The following is a 22275-nucleotide window of genomic DNA, read 5'->3' as shown; positions in this document are numbered from 1 at the left end:
GGACTATTTTATCAAAGGAACTATTTTACTTGGGTGGGGACTGTGGAAGAATACTTACCTGGAACTTCTTCCAAGGCTATTTAAACCACGCCCGGACTGCCACACGTGCTTCGCGTTGCTCTGCATCTAGCAGCTGAACGCTCACCGTGCCTGCTCCTGCATCTTGCCTCCAGCCACGCCCGCCTCTATCTTGGGATACCTGAAAGGAAGGAAGGGAAGAGAAAAGGTGAAAAGCAAGAACTTAATCTAACTTCCTACCTGTGTCCGGAACCATCACGCCAGCGATCCTGAAGATAGACATTCTTTAAAAGCATTGCGCTACTTGTTGCAGCGCCGCGCATCACTCACCTGCCTCGTGGGCTCTTTACTATCCACCGCGACCTTCTGGGCATTCCGCCACATCTCTGCACCTGCAGGGGAGAAGAAGAGACAAAAGGTGAGCAGGAGGAACAAATGAGGAAAGCCTGATTTTCCGTCACAAGACTTACCTGGCCATATTTGACGGAACCACTCCTCATTTCGGGTCGGCGGCACTTCTTGGCCTGGTACCGCACCCCGGCCCCTAAGGGGAAAAAAGAAAGACATTACTAGAGGGATTCAAAGACATTTAAAGGGATCATTTTATCACAAACTCACCTGACTTTATCTCCGGCAATATCCCTCGAAGCATCACTTCCACTCTGCACCTGAAAATAAGGACATATCGCAGGTTAAGAAAAGCAAACAAAGAGAAGACTCTACTCTGGAACTTTTTAAACTGCATACTTACGGCATTTCGCCTTCCGAAACCAGTGAAGTAACTGGTCAAATACGCGCCACTGCACCAGAAGCAGGATGGAGAGCTCATCCATTCAAACATTAAGGTGAGCATTGATTGGGGATTTCGGAGGTGGTCAGAGAAGAGCAAAGGGGAGGTGGGAAGCAATCACAATACTCAGCAGACAGTTAATCCCCTTTCTCCACCTACAGAAAGATTTTTCTACGGGCCAGACAAGCCAGATTTGGGGGTCCAGTTCAGTCGGTGTTTCGAATCCTGCGCATCACGCTTGAAGAGGTAAAGCAATCCAGACCAGGTCAGTGCCTCCGTGGGAGCCAGGTGAGCGTTACAGAATGCAAAGCCTTCCTACAAATTCCCACCCAGGCGCTATGGAAACTTCTGAGACTGATATGTTGGCCCAATTACTGGGGGAATTACGGGCCGAATTACATGCCGCTCGTCAAGAGACTAATGCCCTCAGGAGGGAAATAATCGTATCTAAGGAACAAACTGATTACCTGGCTGGGCAGGTATTGCAAGGTCAAGCTGGGCAAACCCCTCTACCTCGTTCCGGGGGGAATTCTGTTCCTGTGGCTTCAAGTAACCCTGTGCAAATCAATCTACCTGGAAATATGCCGCTGGCCCCACCTGAACGCTTTGCTGGGGACCCCAAACGGTTCGCCGCATTCATGAATCAATGTCGTTTGCACTTCCTATGCAGACCTGGGGCCTTCCCTAATGACCAGACCAAGGTAGCTTTTGTGTTGTCATACCTTAGCGGCTGTGCTGCCGATTCGTCAGTACCACTGGTTACTCAAGATGACCCAATCCTCTGGGATTTCCAAGGATTTCAAGCAAGCATGGAGAGATTATTTGCTCGACATTCTCAGGGACAAGCTCTGGATGATGAACTTCTATCGCTGCGACAGGGCAACCAAGACCTCCTCTCCTACATAGCAACCTTTAACAGACTAATCGTGGAAACTGGATGGCCAGAGGATAAAAGAATCACATTATTCTATCGGGGTCTACGCGGAGAATTTAAAGATGTCTTGGCTCAAGTTGTAAATCCGCCCCAAGAATGCACAGAATATATAGACTTAGTGGTCCAATTGGATCACAGGCTCCAAAACCGAAAAGCGGATCGGTCCAAGTTTGAAACCCGGGTGTTGGTCAAGACCCACGTCACTCCCAAGGGTGCCGATGTCTCCGAGCCTATGCAAATTGGAGGGGTTAGAGGACCTTTAACCCAAAAGGAACGTGAAAGGAGGCGGCAGTTAAAATTATGTCTTTATTGTGGGAACTCTGGACACTTTCTACGAGAGTGCCCAGCAAAACCGCCCAAGAAGGTGGTAGGAGCCGCTGATAAAAACCATGAAGACTCTGTTTCAGGAAACGACTCCGCCCGACAAGCGTAGGGGTCCGCTTGCCGAGCTTGAAAACTAACACTCAGATCTCGCATTTCATTGTGCCAATGGTTCTCGTAGATCCGGAACAGCCTAAGCGGTTGCATGCAATAAAGGCATACATCGATAGTGGGGCTATAGGAAACTATGTGGATCGTGAATTGGTCTCTAGGATTAATCTCCCTCTGCATCCAAAAACCAGCAAAGATGTCATCACCACAGTCGATGGAACTGAAATTGCCTCAGGACCGGTAACACATTCCACTACTGAGGTGACTCTTATTGGTCCGGACGGCCATCGGGAGGCAGTTGTGTTTGATGTAATCAAGGCCCTACAGTTTCAGGTTATTCTTGGAATTCCTTGGTTAGAGACACATAATCCTCAAATTGATTGGCGAGCAAAGAGAATAACCTTCCCGGATTGTGCACAAACCTGCTACCCAGAAAATCTGAAGATTAGTCTAGCATCTGTAACCTCTGTCTCCATGCAACTACCTCCGGAATACCAAGACTTTCAGGACGTCTTCCAAAAGGAACAGGCCAACACGTTACCCGCCCACAGATCGTACGATTGTCAAATCGATCTGGTGCCCGGTGCACAACCCCCTTGTAGCAGGATTTATGCCCTTACTGAACCTGAGAACCGGCGTTTGAGACAATATTTAGATCAATACCTAGCCAATGGTTTCAGTCGCCCGTCAAAGTCCCCGGCATCCTCGTCTTTGTTCTTCATGCCCAAAAAAGAAGGCGACCTTAGAACTTGTATCGACTACCGCGCATTGAACCAGATAACGGTTAAAAACCGTTACCCTCTGCCTTTGATCCCAGAACTCCTTGACCAGGTGAAGGACGCTTGCGTATACACCAAGTTAGATCTCCGGGGGGCTTATCATCTGGTGCGAGTAAAAGAAGGCGACGAATGGAAAACGGCCTTCCGTACAAAATATGGTTTATTCGAATACCAAGTGATGCCTTTTGGGTTGTGCAACGCGCCTGCTGCCTTCCAATTCTTCATGAACGATGTCCTTCGGGAACTTATCGATGTTTGTGTTGTCGTATATATCGATGACATTCTTGTGTACTCCTCTTCGGAATCTGATCACAGAAAGCATGTCCGGCCCGTCCTTGAGAAATTGCGCCAGCACAAACTGTTTGCTAAGCTGGAAAAGTGTGTTTTCCATACCACCGAGGTGGAGTTTCTTGGATTCATCCTGACACCTAATGGGGTCCGAATGGACTCACGGAAAATGGAGGACATCCTCAAATGGCCATCTCCTAGCTCGGTAAAAGGGGTCCAAAGCATATATGGTTTTGCCAATTTTTATAGCAGATTTATTCCGGAATTTTCACGTGTAGTACAACCCATCACTGCACTTTTGCGGAAAAATAAACGTTTCGAATGGACCAAGGAAGCCGAACAGGCCTTTCAGGAATTGAAAGCTAAATTCACGTCTGCACCTATTTTGAAGCACCCGCGTCCGAATCTCCCATACATAGTCGAAACTGACGCGTCCAGTTTAGCCATGGGAGCTGTCCTCTCTCAGAGAGATCCTGACACCAACCAACTGCATCCTGTAGCATTTTGGTCCAGAAAGTTCTCACCGCCTGAGGTAAATTATGCAATTACCGATAAGGAATTATTAGCCATTAAGTCCGCCTTTAAGGCTTGGCGGCATTATCTTCTTGGCGCCAGGCACACCGTGATCACCGAAATTTACAATATTTAAAGACTGCCAAGGCTCAATCATCACGTCAGCTCTGATGGGCTTTGTTCTTTGCTGAGTTTGATTTCGTAATCACTTACCGTCTCGGCTGTAAGAATGGCAAAGCAGACGCACTATCTAGAATAGGAATGGGAGAAATAGACACTAATTCAGAACCTGTGCCGATCATTCCCGAACAAAGAATTTTGGGATTAACCTCCTTACAAACCTTTGAAGACATTCAAGCACAAGTAAAACAACTCCTGGACTCTACCGCCTTGCAGGATTGTATCCAAAGGGGGTCTTACTTTTCGGTCAACAATGGCCTACCTTACTTCCAAGGACGCTTGTTTCTGCCAGAAAAGGAATTACAAGAACTGGTTATTTCCCGTCATCATGATACCCTGATGGAAGGACATCCTGGCATTGCCAAAACTGAGGAAAAAATTAAACGACAATTCTGGTGGCCTTCCTGGCGAAAGGATATTAAATCTTTCGTGATGTCCTGTGGAGTTTGCGCCCAAAACAAAGGCCAAAAGACAAAACCCGCCAGTCTTCTTCAGCCTTTAGACATTCCACCAGCGCCTTGGCACACCTTGTCACTAGATTTTATCACGGACTTGCCCCCTTGTAATGGATACAATACTATTCTGGTTGTGGTGGATCTATTTTCTAAAATGGCTCATTTTATTCCGTTGAAAGGATTACCTTCAGCTTCTGTCCTTGCTAAGGAATTCCTCAAAAATATCATCCGCTTGCATGGATTCCCGTCCATATTAGTCTCCGACCGGGGAAGCCAGTTTATTTCACATTTTTGGAAAAGGTGTTGTCAACTGGCACAAATCGACGCAAGACTCTCAACCAGCCACCACCCACAGACCGATGGTCAGACGGAGAGAACGAACCAGACCCTTGAACAATACCTACGGTGTATGTTGTACCAATCGGAGGGTAATTGGAAGGATTTGTTATGGGTGGCCGAATATGCATACAATAACTCGGTGCACTCTGGAACTGGACAAAGCCTCTTTTACACCCTATATGGACATCCCCCTCGTACTTCAGACCTGGACTCTCCTCTGAGCCTTGAAATGCCCGCAGTAGACCATTTGCATTCCACTATAACTCAAGCATTCAAGAATGCAACTGCCTATTTGCAACAAGCGAAAGAGAAATACAAGAAAAATGCAGATCTGCATCGGAAGGAGGCGCCTTCATCCCAAATAGGAGACCAAGTATGGTTGGCTACCAAACATTTATTGCTCAAGGGACTTCGAACTTTTAATCCAAGGTATTTGGGCCCTTATTCGATCAAAGCTTTCATTAATCCAGTGGCAGTCAAGATCGATCTGCCAGCTAACATGCAGATTCATCCCGTTTTTCATGTGTCACTTTTGAAACCAGTGCAACCAGGAGCCAGATTAATAAAGCCACCAGAACCAATTCAGATAGATGGGGAGCCTGAATTCAAGGTGAAGAACATTTTGGATTCTAAAATTTCAAAATCAAAACTTTTCTATCTAATTGATTGGAAAGGGTCCGGGCCTCAGGAAAGGTCTTGGGAACCCAGCGACCACGTACATGCACCTCGGCTGGTAAAAAAGTAACATCGGGATTTCCCAAACAAACCGAAACCTCCAGAGGGAACGACCTTAGGAGGGGCCTTGGGGGGGGGGGGAGTGCTGTCATGATGCCTACCCCCGGAGCACCAGGACAGGCCCAGCACCCCCGGGAGCAGGCATCATGCCCTCGGGTAAATGCCCAGCGGCCCCTAATAGGGGCTCTTTGGACTTTGTCCTGGCGCCTTTGGCGCCAGGCTCATGTTGGACATCAGTCCTGGCGCCATAGGCGCCAGGCTCATAAAAGAGGGTGTTTGGTGCACTTACCTGATGGAGACCATGCTGCATGAAGCCTCAAGCCAAATGAGGCTTAGGAGGGACTATTTTATCAAAAGGAACTATTTTACTTGGGTGGAAGAATACTTACCTGGAACATCTTCCAAGGCTATGTAAACCACGCCCGGACTGCCACACGTGCTTCGCGTTGCTCTGCATCTAGCAGCTGAACGCTCACCGTGCCTGCTCCTGCATCTTGCCTCCAGCCACGCCCGCCTCGATCTTGGGATACCTGAAAGGAAGGAAGGGAAGAGAAAAGGTGAAAACCAAGAACTTAATCTAACTTCCTACCTGTGTCCGGAACCATCACGCCAGCGATCCTGAAGATAGACATTCTTTAAAAGCATCGAGCTACTTGTTGCAGCGCTGCGCATCACTCACCTGCCTCGTGGGCTCTTCACTATCCACCTTGACCTTCTGGGCATTCCGTCACATCTCTGCACCTGCAGGGGAGAAGAAGAGACAAAAGGTGAGCAGGAGGAACAAATGAGGAAAGCCTGATTTTCCGTCACAAGACTTACCTGGCCATATTTGATGGAACCACTCCCCATTTCGGGTCGGCGCCACTTCTTGGCCTGGTACCGCACCCCGGCCCCTAAGGGGAAAAAAGAAAGACATTACGAGAGGGATTCAAAGACATTTAAAGGGATCATTTTATCACAAACTCACCTGAGTTTATCTCCGGCAATATCCCTCGAAGCATCACTTCCACTCTGCACCTGAAAATAAGGACAGATCGCAGGTTAAGAAAAGCAAACAAAGAGAAGACTCTACTCTGGAACTTTTTAAACTGCATACTTACGGCATTTCGCCTTCCGAAACCAGTGAAGTAACTGGTCAAATACGCGCCCCTGCACCAGAAGCAGGATGGAGAGCTCATCCATTCAAACATTAAGGTGAGCCTTGATTGGGGATTTCGGAGGTGGTCAGAGAAGAGCAAAGGGGAGGTGAGAAGCAATCACAATACTCAGAAGACAGTTAATCCCCTTTCTCCACCTACAGAAATATTTTTCTACGGGCCAGACAAGCCAGATTTGGGGGTCCAGTTTAGTCAGTGTTTCGAATCCTGCGCATCACGCTTGAAGAGGTCACAGCAATCCAGACCAGGTCAGCGCCTCCGTGGGAGCCAGGTGAGCGTTACACCCAGCTAACTATCGCCCAATCTCCATCACTCTGTCATGATGCCTAACTCTAAGGAGCCAGGCCGGGCCCAGCAACCCCAGAGGCAGACATCATTTTCCCCAGGGAAGTCTCAGCGGGCCCAAGTCGGGGCCCTTTGGACTCAGTCCTGGCGCCTTAGGCGCCAGGCTCATAGCGGACCCCAGTCCTGGCGCCTTAGGCGCCAGGCTCATAGAAGAGGATATGTGTTTAAGTGCTTGGGTGCACACTTACCTGATGCAGACCTTGCTGCTTCATCCAGGCCCTCTTGAGGCCTGAATGGGACTACTTAACCTGTCGGACTACTTCACCACCCGGGTGTGGTCGGGGAAGGATACATACCGGATTGGTGGAAGGATACATACCAGGAACTTCTTCCAAGGCTATTTAAACCCCACCCGAACAGCCACACATGCTTCGCGTTGTTCTGCACCTAGCAGCTGGATGCTCACCGTGTCAGCTCCAGCATCCTGACTTCAGCCACGCCTGCCAGCACCCTGGAACACCTGCAAGGGGAGAAAGGAAGAGAATAGGAGAAGAAAAGCCCTTACCTGCTAAATCTGCATCCCGGAGTCATTTCTCCAACGGCCCTGAAAAGGAAGACATCATTTTAAAGGCATTTCGTTTCGATCGCTGCAGCGCTGCATTTTACTCACCTTTGCAAGGCGCTTCCATCTTCAGCAGCGATCTTCCGGATTCAGCTACGCCCCGGCGCCTAGAGGAAAAAAGACAAGAACAAAGGTGAGAGGGAGAAAAGGAATAAGGAAAGCTCAGTTTCCTTTTAAGTCTTACCTGTTGGATTATTCCCACTGCATTTCAGGTCCTGCCGCTTCCTGGTATCTCCGGACCCCGGCCCCTATGGGGAAAAAAGACAAAGACATTGAATGAGCGCTCATCCAGAACTGTTTCACTTCGGGTCGGCGCCATATCTCCGGCACTCCGAACCCCGACCCCTAAGGGGAAAAAGACATAAGCATTAGCGATTGCTGCAATTAGACAACGAACATTGTTATTAAGCTTGAACTTTTGAACAGAGCTTTTACAGCGCCTTACCTGAACAGTCAAGCTTACCTGAACTCCCATCAATCCTCAATCCAGTGAAGTAACTGGGTTTCAATGCGCCCCTGCATCAGAAGCAGGATGGAGAGCTCATCCTTCCAAACCCTAAGGTGAGGCTTCACAGGGAATCGTGGAGGAGGTATCGTGGAGGGTTGGAAGGGAGTGGGAGGCTTGATCATTGTTCCACAGTTGGTAATACTCCCTTTTCACGCACAGGAGGGTATCCAACGAGCCAGGGAAGCCAGAATAGAGGGGCCCTTCCTGTCCATCTTCAGAGTTCTGCGCCTTCGACGCCGCGCCTCCATGGGAACCAGGTGAGCGTTACACACTCCTTTCCTAGGCAAACCCCTGGAAAAGTTGGCCATCTCCCAGTTTAATCTTCACACTGAATCTGTTGGTTGTCTCCACGACCATCAGTCTGGCATCAGAGCTGCCAGAAGCATGGAAACTGCTCTTCTGAACATCCGGGTAGACCTGCTCTCTAACGTTGATTCCAACACCCCCTGTCCTCATCTTACTTGAGCTCTCTTCTGCCTTCGACACGGTTAAACATGCCATCCTGCTCAACCGTCTCCGTGATAACCTGGGCATCACGTGTCAGGCCCTGGCGTGGCTGACTTCTGTTCTCTCCCATCGACCCTCCCAGGTCCAACTCAGGTCCTTACTCTCCTCCATCTCTAGCTCTACCTGTGGTGTTCCCCAGGGGTCTAACCTCTCTCCCTGGCTGTTCAACCAATACCTGGCACTTCTGACCCACTGCAGTGCCGCGCTCTGCACCAACTTCCAGTGCTATGCGGATGACACTCAGCTCATTTTCAAGCTACCCTCAGTCACTTCTTCTCCCTCTCTCATCTCTGACTGTCCGCCATCCAGGAGTGGTGTGCCACCAATGATCTCTGCCTGATCTGCCTGAATGCCAGCAAGACAGATTCTCCTCATGGGCACACCCACACCCTCCTTTCCTGTCACTCTCTGGCCAGCCTCTCTTGGCCCTCTCCCTGCTCCCACCTGTGTGGCTAAAAATCTCAGGGTCATCTTCGACTCCACACTCTCCTTCTCTCCTCACATCTCTGATGTCTCTAAGAAGTCACACTACCAGCTGCACCTCCACAGAGGTATTCTTCCTTTCCTATCCTTCCCCCAGAAGCTCACTGTCTCCAGAGCGCTGGTTCTCTCTAGGCTGGACTATTGCAACAGCTTCTTTCTAAATCTGCCTGCTTCTACTCTCTGCCCTCTGCAGCTCATCCAGAACTGGACTGCGAGACTTGTCCTTGGCCTCAAGCCCAGGGACCGTATCTCTCCAGGACTGAAATCTCTGCACTGGCTCGCAGTAGCTGCAAGGATTAAGTTCAAACCCCTCTGCATCGTCCACAAGGCCTTCTGGGGCTAGGAGCCTCAATACCTTCAAACTCTCTCTTCCTAAATATCTTCCTTCTCGAGCTCTTCGCTCATCCACCTCCAACTCCCTTAGGGTCAGTCGCTTCTCCAAGCAACGAGTTGGTGGTAGATCACTTTCTTCGGCTGGGGCATCCCTCTGGAACAGCCTCCCTGCCCCCTGAAACTTGAGGAGAAACATCTCCAGTTCTGGAAGCACCTGAAAAGCTTTCTCTTTGCTTCTGCTTTTTCTCCTTCTCTCCCCTGCTGATTTCCTGGCTTATACTGAAACTGCGCTGGTTTACCTGGCCACCCTCTGATCTCGGGCCAAGGTCCCCCACTCCGCCAGTCACACACCTGCCCTGCCCTCCTGGAAACCCCCGCACTTGGGGACTGTTCTCTGTATCCCTACAGTCCTACCACAAGCACTTGACACCTAATGCCTGCACTTACCCTTCTCCCTTGCACTGCTGGCCATACTTTATTTTGTTATTTATTCTATTATCCCATGTATTGTACTGTACCCTTCCCCCTTCCCATGCACTTGCGCGATCTGAATGACACCAGCCAGATCGTTGTCTGGCTTCCCTCTGTTCCCCCTCCCTTGCCTCGTCGTGCCTTGAAACACTTGTGTATGGCACGTTATAAATGCCTTATCATATCAGATCATCTAAAACCTAGTTTAAGAAAAATGAAAATTGAGGTTGGAAAAGGCAGTTAAAAGCAGGCTTAAACCGGATTGTAACAAATCTTGATCTTTCCAAGTGTCTGGTGTCAGATTCGAAGTGATAATTGACTGCAGGCATATGAAGACATCAGGAAATGTGAACTGTTCCCATCCGTATGCTTAGCAGTTAAACGAGACTATGAGCTGCGTTGCACCATACCCCTGGGGAAGAGGGGCGGGCGAGATTGCTCTCTTATTCAGCGAGGACCACAGGTAGTAAACAAGTATATGTTTACATGCATTTGTGGAAAGCCAACGGACGGTTTGGCCTTCATCATCCTGTCATTCAGTCCCAAAGACATGAATACACTCCCTCAGCCCCCCCTAAAGGTGAGCTGCTATCTTTCCGAAAACCCCACGGCAGTGAGGTGAAGCAGTGCCTCTGCGGCAGCCCCGTTGTGCATTTCCTCCTCTTTGGAAGTGATGCTTACATGCACCCCATGTTTTTGCAGCACAGTATGAAGAAGCGTTACTGCACACTCAACACAATATATTTGAAAGCAGCCCCCCTTTTATGAGCCAAGCTTGAGCGATTATGTTAACCTGTCTGCATACATGTTTTCATGATTCTCCCCAGTGTTAAGAATGAAAAGACAGCTATTAACGTTGGGCGTTGATCTGTCCACCACTGCTAGCTGGCTGTAGGCGAGCCACTGCTTCTCCTATGGCAAGTGTGACTTCTCAGGATAGCACGGATAACCACCCATCATGGCTGCAGGTTCCTTCCATCCCCCAAATGCCAAGGCCGGACACGAATGTTTGTGAGTTCAGAGTTAGAGAACACTTTTATTCTGATAGCAGTTTTTGGTGGCATGGATGGGGTGGAGGACGGGGGGAGGGGCAAAAGAAATAAATGTGAGTGAGTGGGCCCAAGATCAAAACCTTTGTTTTAGAGACATGTATTACTAAAAAGGAATTCTGGTTTCGTAGAAGAGTTTTGCCGTATTCTGAATGCACCAGTTCTTAAAATCACAAGACAATCAGACACATTATTGGAGACAACTTTAATAGTCAAGAAGCATTTTAATTATGTACACACCATACAGCCTTACAAAGACATACCGATTGTACTCCACTCAAACTATTTGGCAGCGAGATTATAACAGTACATTTGTAAAACCAGACACACATTGGCACAGCAGATAGAAACAATTTCTACTCCCCCCACTTAATAAGAAATGCAGTATGGGTGATGCATAGCAAATACAAAACAATTATGTTAGACCAAAGGCACTTTTACCTAGTAAATCATGGATACGTACCCTCTACATGAAAAAAGATGGATGTATTACAATAAGACTTGCTACCTTTATGAGTACCACCTGGCGCTCTATCAGCAAGGGTACAAATTTGTAACTTCTTGCATTTGTCGTCAAATAAAGCACACCCATAACTAGTAGATGGTGCCCTGAACAAGCTAGACTCTGGTTTGGAGGGGATGGAGCGTACCAATGTCATTCAAGAACGGATCTTAGACAAGCATTATCCTGGTCTCTGCAGGCCAGAATGGTAGTTTTGGCGGCATGTGGTATTCTCCAACTATGTGCACCACCAAATTTTCCCGTTGGAGATCCATGTCTGTTTATGGAGGATCAACATAAAATTGTATCTGCCCTAAAATATCCAATTTTAACCTGGATTCATTCCAGATGTAACCTATATTGGATTACCCCAGGAGCCTAAAATAAACTAGTATCTGCAGAGGGGATAATAGGGAGAAAGTAAGGACCACCACATATAATAGTGGGTCTACCGCAATTGGATGGTGCAGAACTATTAGCACTCATCAAAGATGCTTCTTTATTGGTACAGCAAATGTGTGAAGATTCAGTCCTATAAAAATTGTACATTGTCTACACATGATTTGACAGTTTCTAATGATCTAAAAGTGACCTAATCCTTGTCTGCACATTTCATGCATATGCTTTCTCAGCAGCCAATACTGCTATCAGGATTTTTTAGTCCCCTTTGTATGAACCAAATACTTTTCTCACTCCAAGACAGGTTGCAGTTGTTAGCTAATTTCCTAGATTTTTCTAACACATCCTAAATAAAGGATATGTTGCAATCATGGGCAGATGATGAACACATTCCCTCTAAATTCCAATTGGATCTTTTTGAAGAGGGAGAGGATCTACCTCACCTTTGTGGATTTGTCAACGCCTTTTGACAGAGTATATAGGGATTTGATATGGCATTGTTTTAGGCAGTACAATTGCCCGGCCGATCTCCTTCATATATTGATACTCATTCATCATAATCTACGAGCCTGTGCTAAAAGTGGTAGAAATGGGCATTACACAGAATGTTTCCCAGTAGAGCTGGGTGTTCGGTAAGGGTGTTTAATGCCCCCGATTTTGTTCTCCTTATATATTATAAAACCTGAAGCTTGCCAAGCTGATGTTCCTCATTTTGGCAACTTATCTGTGCCCTTGCTTGCCTATGCGGATGACACAGTCTTCATAGTGAGGACGCCGCCTGGTCTGCAAAGGTTAATAAACGCTTACTCTGAATGTATGAGCAGTCTGGAAATAGAAGTTAATGTGGCCAAATTGGCTGTGATGATTTGCAAGCCCTGCCTTTCCTTCTAGGTGGGATGGATCCTCTCCCTTTTATTCTGCAAATGGGATCACACTGAATTTAGTTTGCTCTTTTGATTATGTAGGTATGACTTTTACCACTTGGTTATCCTGCAAAAATCACTGTATCAACAGAGCAAACTGCATTGGTGGAATTAATCGTTTTGCAAAATCTTACAGATCTTCTCCAATTGAGATTATATTAAAAGTATAGAATGCCCAAGCTATTGCTACTGCCAAATATGGTATGGGCCTCTGGGGATTTGGTAATCTGTTGCAGTTAGAAATTAGCAAAAATATGTTTTTGAAGCAGCTGGTGGGTTTGCCACCTGCTGGTAACTTAGCTGTTCATCAGGAATTACGGTTTAAATAAAATATTTGGAGGATGAGATGAAATTTGAGCCATTTTGTTTATGGTTACGAATTTTTTGTTGAATTCTGAAAAAAAATATGTTTGCTATTTCTTGGTTTGCCCATGTCAAGAAGTTGGCAAGCATGGTTAACGGCAGCTTTATGATTACTAATCCTGTGTTACTAAATAAATGCGAGTTGAAAGTATACCGCAATAAACTTGAGGGAAGACTTAGAACTAAGGAACACTACGAATCATCAACATTTGTTGTTGTCCTGGAATTCTCCCTAAAACGATTTGCTATTTACTCACTCTCCAAATGAGTGCTGTCTGAGCACTAGATCCTGTTTTAACTAACTTACTTTAAAATCAGCTGTGGCAACCTGGGTTTCAAGCGATCCAGTGAATGTCATATGTGAACTATGTAATAATCTGGACAATCCGTTACATTTCCTGTTTTTTTGCCCAATGTTTGACTGTGTCTGTAAACGCGCCATAGTACGTTTGTTACGTAGTTTTAACTTTCATCAGTGCAGGCCTGCAATGCTTTTTATTATTCTTGTGGATACTCCTCTGATTTCCTGGATGTTACTGACTTATCTAAGATCAGCATTAGCAACAAGGAAAAATAATTCAATGAATCTGTAAATGTATGTTTCATATGGAACTCCTTTTTAATCCTTTTAGATTGAAGTTGCCTGTTTGGATGTTTTTGTATTTGATCTGTAATTATTTTTATACAAGATTGTGATATTGTGTATATTGAGGTTTTTATGGTATTTTATTACCAAAATAAATCATGTATGACTGATTGATATGTCACATAATCCAGACTCGCGTTGTCTGTGTGCACAGCATTTTTCTGTAGCAGCCAGAAATAAATTGCAAGAATTTCCAGGGGTATGTACTGCAACACTTGTCTGGTCCCCCCTCCCTCTTCCAGTACTTTGGCTTCCTTCCCACAGTCATTTTCCTTCACAGTGTAGACTTGTTTTTTTGGGCCACGCACATTTGCCAATTCTCGACCTCTCCATTTTGGTTTTCTCAACGCTCAGATTGTTTTTGGTTGAAGCCACCAACCTTTGGATTTAAAATATGTAAGCAATACCTCAAATAGTTTTGTAATGCTTACCTGCATTCCCTGGGCTTCCAGTCCCTTGGTCCTCAGCACCTATGACCAGACAATGCAACTCCCTTTCAGTCAGGATTCCTTACAGTAGGCTTTAAAAGCATAGCAATGTCACCCTAATTCGGACCACCAGCAGTCCAGGACTCGGTAGTGCTTGTAAAGGGGACAAAAGTAAGCATTTTGGTGCTTGCATTGCTATGCACACACGCACTTCGGCCTGAGGTTCTTTCCTTCCCAGACATGTCGGCTCTTCTCTCTGAGTAGTTCATGGGGTGCCCAAGATCAGTCCCACCTAAATATTATATACATGATGAGTTGATGTCAAGGCCTTAGTCTGCCTTTCGGACCAAGTTCCCACAAGGGACTGTATCCAGTCCTTGCATCAGGTGCCCAGCAAGGTGTCTTCATTCAGTCTAAATTCTGTCAGGTGGTTCCAAACTGTTGTTTGGCTCTGGGGTGGATGTCAGGACTTCGGGTACATGGTGTGCTGAAAGACACACCTGGCAAGCATGAAAGAGAGTCTTCTAACCCACTTGGAGGGAGGACATTACACTGCTAGTTTTGATTTGGCTCCTGTAATGCAGTCCTGGCGCATGACATGTTGCTTGATTATTGTTCCAAATGCTGCTATGTGATTTCTAGCTATGGATGTACACCCTTGGAGGGTAACAATATGTCTGCCTCATGAGGAGATAGTGGTAAGTAGATTTAGGCTCTTATCAAATCTGGAGCTAATTCGTTTGCTAGGTCTGCATACAAATGCAGGAATCTGAGAAGGCCAGGCTGCAGCATGACACTTCTGCTCCACAGCCATGAAAGGGGAGCTGAGGGGGGGGGGGGCTGTAATGCACTGCTAGATAATGAGGTATTGTAAACCTATGCATGCAGAGGTCCTTTTTTGGTATAGGCAGGGAGACTGGGTTCGGATCAAGAGAAGTGTCTGCCCTCCCCCTTTCCCTTTGTCACCAAGAGGAGGAATTGCTCCTGCCCCTCTGTGTTCAGCTTTTGGGAAAGCTACCCAAAGAATATTGATGTCTTTGTCTCAGTCCCAATGGTTCAGTCCCAGAAAGGTATTCTAAAACTAGGAGGAGCCTGCTTTTATACCCTTGCTGCAGTTTTACCTTCCGCAGATTCACAAGGAGCAACTGAGTGTTCAGATAGTTTCTCTGTTCAGATTCCATCAAGAGATGTTTCATTAACTTATGTTTTTGTAACTGGCCCATCAGCTACGGCGCCAGTGGTTGCTCTCTGATACTGGCTAGTAAGGAACAAATGCCTTCCTGACCCAGCCCTACTATTTCTCTGGCTGAGTCGAGTCCCTCAGACCTGCCTCCCTTTGTAGGGTGGATGGATACCTCTTTGGAATCTGAGCCCCTGGTGGCTTTGGAAGATGAACTGTCCAAGGCAAAGATGTTACCCTCCTTTTTTTACAAAGCATTTATCTCCTTTCAGAGGGTGTATCCCAAATAATCCAGACTTGGAGAATAGTCACCAGGGATATGTAGGAAATGTAATCAGTGTCTTCCTCATACCATTCGGCGCCCCCCTACACCCACCTGCAGCTTCCTCTCCACATATGCATCCACACTGAAAACTTCTCCCTGCTCGTCATGCTTAGCTGATGGTGAATAATCATCTCCTTGTGGAGATGGGGGCTGTCAAATATGTTCCACCCATGTGACAGGCGAGGGTGTCTTTCCCCTGTATTCACTATTGCCAATAAAACAAAGGATCCAGATGAATCTTTACTCTGCGCAGGTTCATCAAATATCACCTAGGTAATGCTTGCAAGGTGGTCTTTTTCCCCAAAATTCGTATCTGCCACCCGCAAGGTGACTGACTCTTAGCCACCGACCTCAAGGATTTTTGCCATTTTATACCTCTGCTGGCTCCTTCAAGGAATTTTCTACGGTTTGCGGGTGACAGCTTTCACCTAATTGGTTCCATTCAGCTCGTACACAACCCTGCTTGTCTTTGCATAGTTGATGATCATGCTAGCTCATTTTCACTCAATGGATTTACCATACTAAATCCTGCTTTTGCTTGTTACCTAGAAACTGCTGGCTAATAGTCCCAAGTCTAGTTTGGTTCCGATGAAGAATATCTAATTCACTGGAGTTGTCTGGGATACGGCCCAGGTGCTAGGTCTTTCATCCAGAGGACAGGATAGTTGCTTGTTTCGGTGTTGCATTGTTTAAAGTTCTCCCAAATGCCAGGATCCGGATGTGCTGCCTGTAGTTTCATTTTGTGCAACTCTAGTGTCAGCAGCAAGAACCCCACACTTGGAATTTTAATCTTCTGAGAGTATCTGTTCAGTGGTGGATGAACAATGTCTGATGACTGACTCATTGGACTGTGGGTGGGTGGGGGTTGAGTGGGAGATCAGTTGGCTAGTAGGTGTTCCACAAGAAGCTAGTCCAAAAGCAAGTGACTGCTGGTTCTGCCACTGAGCACTGTTTTTTACTTAGAGGTCCTGAAGTGAAGGCCTACAGGTAGTATCAAGTCAGTGAATAAGGCCTACAGAGACTCAGTTAAAAAGATATTGATAGTTAAGAAGCATGTTTAATTCAGTTGTTTCCTCCAGTTAGAAGGCTGCAACCCAGTTGGGACTTAAATGATGTACTCTGTTTCGGCAGAGAAGAGGGTAAGCCTGTGACCATTGTTAACAGTGGGCTGATGACCTGGAAATCAGTGTGTTTTACTGTTACTTAGGTGTGCTATGTAAACCTGTTGCAGAAACTGTATTCTGGAGAATGCTACACAGTGTTCGATGATGGCAAACTCTGGTCACAACCATCCTTTGTTTCAAGGGTTTTTTGTTGTCAAAAATGATGTGCTTGTGTGGTAGACTTCCCAGGCTTCAACGATAAGACAAATCTTCCATCCACTGGATATTCGGAGGGCTTGAGGTTTTAAATGAAACTTATAAATGATATTGGCGCATGCAACAGACTTTATTTTGACTTGCAGTAACACAAAGGCTTCCATGGTTTTGAGGATGGTATAATGCCTCCGCCTGGGGTGCACTCTCATGACATCAACGCCTAGGTCCCATGGGTCTCTGAAATATGCTGCACGAAAGCGGTTTTGCTGACCCCACACTTGTTCAGTTAGAACTATGCTTCAAATGTGAGTTCTAGAGCTGATGCACAGTTCGGAAAGACTGCTGAAAAGCCTGCTTGGCTGATCGCTCTTTCCATAAATTCTTAGCAATCTGTTTGACTGGTCCGGAAGTAAGAGGGACAGGACCTATTAGTGCGCAAAGGTTACTGTAATGACGCTTGTACTGCCCTTCCTCCAAAGACAATCTCCTATTACTCACATCCTTGGGCCCCCTTTCGTGATGCTAAATATTGTACCTTTCTGGACAATAACGGAGAGGGCGATGTATTGGGGAATGGAAGCCAGTGTATTTGGAAGGAGGTGGGAACTGGCCAGGCTGCAAATGTTTCCCTTAGCTCTTGAAGTCTTTTTAGGTTTATGCTCAGGTGTTGCGTTAGCAACTGTAGCAAATGCAATGAGAGTGAAAAAAAAAGGATTACATTCCTCTATGTATGCATATATGCTAGTGCTTTGGAAATCGTCTCCACCCTTCTCCCCAGACACACTTGCCAGGCAACATCAGTCCTTCCGATTTTGCAAGTGCAACCTATTAAAGGGATCTATGTAGCTGGTCTTTAATGGTCATGTTAAATTGATCCACGTCACGCTAAGGGGCTGCAGATGTGGGACAATCTTACTTCGATGTGTCACAGAACACCACTGAAAAGTAAAACATCATCATTTAGAAACAAATTAAATGGTCGAATACCTGAAAATCAAAATATCACATCTATTTAGTATAAGCAAGCATGGCGTCACTTGCTATATCCAAACCTTGCTAGGTGTTTGACCTAAAAGGCAGCCTGCCCTGGTATAAACTTCAGGTGACTTCTATAAGGTTTTCTTTATGTTATCGTTTATAGCATGAACCTAGCTCAAGAGCAGCAGAGCGCTTTACAACTTGTGGAAGCTAACAATGGGCATGGGGTTTTTTGGGCCGTAGCGCAGTACTGTTGGTGGAAGGGCTGAAAAACGTGTATTTAGTCATGCCCGAAGTATAGATATTTTTTGTGTTTTGCAGAACTGGAGGATGGTGTGGGTGTTGTGAGACTGTAGTGGCAGAAGGACTGTTTATTTGCGGGCTGCCTTAGATTCCAATTTTTAGATGGATTTGCTACGGGGAGCGAGACCCTCTAAAGATCGAGAGTTCAGCCGGCAGGTATGGTGGTGTGCTAATAAAGACTGGTTTGTAGATGATGCAAGCAGTTTTGAATAGGACCCCGGTGGGCACGGGGAGAGAGGGACATACAGTGGGATTTGCAGGCACATGTAATAAGGCCGGCTGTGGCCCAGTGGACAGCCTTGCCACTGGGAGCTCATCTGTAGTGAGTCTTCTCCCTCCATTTAGAATGTAATCATTTTGCCACTGCTTGCATCTTGTTTGGCTTTTTTTTTGCTCCACATCACTTTCTATGTATTTGACTGATGTTTGTTTTACATTTCTGTCTCACTATGGTCTTATCGTTTTCAGAATCTGATATATCTTCCTTACCTACAGCCAGAGTTTTCTCAATTATTAACATTTCTATGAACCATTTTAATTCTTTTTTGACCTTGACTTAGTGTCATCTTTCTTTTTGCAGGTTTATATTAGGGTGTATAAACAAAGTAAAACATCCAGCTGTGTTACCGGTGTGCAGATCTGTCTACTAGCCCAATCAGCTGTCTAAACTGAGTTACTATATATCCCATACACTCTTTCGCCAAAAGGGTATGGACGTTGCAAGTCGTTTGGTAATACACATGTTGTTTGCATAGCAAAAACGGATCCTCAAGCAACTTGACACACATTTGGATTAAGCATCCCATGGATAAATGATGCCAAATCAATAGCAAAATATGTGCATTTGTTTGTGCCGAGCCTTGAGCAAGAATCTGAGATTTACGAAATATTAGAAAGCTAGGTGTCTTGCCTGAAAGCTCCTTGTGTTAGTCCACCGTTTATTTCTGTAATGCAGGGGTCTCCAAGTCTGCTACGTACGTTCAGGCTATCCACACACAGTATTGTTGACCACAGTGAATCGAAATGGCACATATTTACACATGCAGTATTAGTCCTGACACCTGTTGTGGTTGGAGCTCCCTGGTACCGCCTTGGAGAACCTTGTTGTAAAATTGTCTGTGCTTAGTTCCCCAAGCACATAATGGCTGAGCATGTTTAACCGAAGTTGTCTGGTTGAAATGTACACTTACTCTTTCCTTTTATGTGGCTTCCTTCTTCTCCTTTGGACTTCCACTTCATCCCCCATCTATAACCCTGTTTTCCTTGCCCCCAGTGTTTATTTCGATTTTGTTACCAAAGTGACCTTTTAAGGTTATGCTCCTTCTCTGCTTGTTTTGGTTTGTGGGCATAGGCCCCCAAGAAATATACAAGTAGGTCCTTTAAAACAAGACCCATTCTGAAATACCCCTCTGCCCAGTCTACAGCAAACGCTATGCAAATTTCGAGCTCTAATTGACAAAATGCCTTAAAATGCAGCCTGACTCAGTTCCGGTGATGTAATACTTTCCCAAATTAACCCTTAGCCACACGCAGTAAGTAGGGTCTAATTGTGTGCCTAGGTTTTCTAGACGAGGTCCCATTCTGATATTTTACTGCCATTATGAAGCCTGTGGCTCCACCCATTCTTCCTTCCTGTTCTTTCCATGCAGACCCCCTGTCTGGTCTCCTTCTTTGCCCTTCCTTTCTTAGCTGTATTCCTTGCCTTTGTCTGTCTCCGGTACTATTATTTACTTTAATGCTTTCCCCTCATTATATATGCTTGAAGGTTATATTACACATTCTTTAAAACAACTCGTTATTACACTCCTTACTCTCCTAGTCTCGTATATTCACTTTGGGTTCTAGAACAACACTCACAGTAAAAATATTTTCCACAGTTTATTTGTTTATTTTGATTAATTTCAATGTCTCCATCCTATCACACCTGTTCTTCAGAGCAATACATTTAATTGTATTATTTAAAGCACGGACCTAGCTCGAGAGCAGTGGGTCGCTGTGCAGAGTGGGGGTAGCTAGCATATGGCTGGCATCTTTTAACAGTAGCGCAGTGCTATAAATCACAGTCTGTGCACCCATTGGGATTTGTCGGTCATGGTGAGACTTTTGACCATAGCTTTGTTGCCTTTGAAACTATGCACTTTAGCTAATGCCTTTATATAAATATTTACAGCCATAACAAAACCCTATTTTCTGCTTGTTTTACATCTCCTTATAAAACTAACTCAAAGTTACCCTGCCTCTGTCACTGAACACTGAAAATACAGGAGCATGGTTGCACATAAACACGTGGTTGAAGCCAGTAGGCCATTCTGTACTAATGTTTTGGCAACAAGAATAGGTGAGCGCAATGAAAGCAAACTTTTCAAAATACATTTAAAAATGGTCTTTAGATTTCAGCAAACGAATGTGTGACAAAGACATGAGAGGTTTGTGACAAATGAAACAGGAAATGTATGTATGACACTGACAAAGGTTGCAACGTTTAAAATAAAATGGAAGCATTCCACACTGTGTGAGAGAGCGCCTTGCTATAGGCGTGCAATAGAAGACTGCAGCACTGTTATCTCGTAATGATGACCTGATCACATCGCTCCGCCATGTCTGAAAGATGCAGTTAAACGACGGTCTAGAAGGCAAAACAATGAACACATTTGGAAAGCCTTAATGTGCACTTTCTGTTTGTAAACACTGTGCCCACAGTGTTAGTTAAGACATGCTAAAACGACCACCCTTGGTAGAAAGGTTACTTTTTAGCAATACTGGCGCTTATTGCACTTTGTGCCACTGACAGCCATGCAAATTTCTCTTCTTCGTTATCCACCGAACAAATCCATTTTCGTTTTGGTCCTTGCAAAATGAAGGCATCCTTGACATCTATAAAAAGTAAACACATGCCATTAAATAACATGGTCCTTTGCAAAATGACTGTACTTTCAGATGATCAAAAATGATCTCCGGACACAGAACATGCACCCAGTATCATCCCATCTTTTCAAGCGACCACAGCAGGCGGCTGCAGAATCATGAAATGCAAATCAAGAGTGAAAGGACCACTTCTCAGTGGGACCCTCTAATGCTATCACATGTCAAATGAACAAGTTTAAGCTGAATGTGTGTAAGGACTAAGCAAACTGCATTTGGTGTGTGGCCCCAAAATACACTAACAGAGAGGTTTCCTAATCAAATCAGAATAGCAGAACAGGGGAATTTTCTTTGACAGTCTAGAACATTGTTCTGCAACCATTGACTCTCCAGATTTTGTGGATAACGACCTCCACCAGACCCATCTAGTATAGTCAGTGGTGTAGGATCATGAAGTCAAAGTCCAAAACATAAGGAGGGTCACGGGTTGCAGACCCCTATCTAGAGCTATGCCTTTAAATGAAAACAATGGTGAAAGAAGCAGATCAGTGGTCTTGGGATGCATGTTAAGTATGTAACTACGGATGGATTTAACAAAATCCTTGCACAGACACGGAGATGGTCTACTTTCTTGTTTTTTGTGTCGTAGAAATCATTGGTTGAGTGGAATCAAAGCTGACAATAGGACTGCCCCCTGAGGTTGCAAATTATTCCTATGTTTCTCCTTATCCAACTCGATTTCCCTCAAGTGCCATGTAAGTAGTCGGTTTTCGTTAAAAGCCTAAAAAACAATGAATCACAAAATAAGTTATTTAGAGATAAACAAGACACCAAAATGCAAGACCTGGTATAGGGCAAACTAACCTCACACTAAAGATTCCCTCCAAAGGGACATGGGCTGGTGGAAACACCTGGCTCATTCCTAGTATGGAACAATCAATTTATTAACTATGAATCTCTTGCCTAAGATTTTACACTTTTTCAGGCCATCCTGGTACCCTCTGCTAGGAGTGAGCTACAGGAGGTAGACCGGCAATTGAGATGGTATTTGTGGAGGTGTACCCAGCCATGTCTTCTTGGAGAATAGACAAGTTGGTGGTCACATAACCAATGGTGGAGTATGGATGCAGCTGGATGTAGAAGACAGTTATGGGGTGTAATTTGGCGTC

The 22275-nt window shown here is 45.6% G+C and overlaps 1 protein-coding gene across 1 annotated transcript in view; it reads right to left on the bottom strand.

Annotated features, from left to right (window-relative positions):
- Positions 1-11077: 11077 nt before the first annotated feature.
- Positions 11078-22275, bottom strand: part of ECT2L (epithelial cell transforming 2 like) — a 2055529-nt gene continuing 2044331 nt past the window's right edge. Inside the window, exon 23 of the mRNA XM_069608104.1 lies at positions 11078-21118. Within this exon, the coding sequence (XP_069464205.1) occupies positions 20988-21118 (131 nt within the window). The 3' untranslated portion in view covers positions 11078-20987. The remainder of the gene's footprint in view (positions 21119-22275) is intronic.

This window comes from Ambystoma mexicanum, chromosome 4q, assembly GCF_040938575.1.
Source record: "Ambystoma mexicanum isolate Mex_15411 chromosome 4q, UKY_AmexF1_1, whole genome shotgun sequence".
Classification (NCBI taxonomy): Eukaryota; Metazoa; Chordata; class Amphibia; order Caudata; family Ambystomatidae; genus Ambystoma; species Ambystoma mexicanum.
The sequence above is the reverse complement of the archived record's forward strand: the minus strand, read 5'-3'. Positions and strand labels throughout refer to the sequence as shown.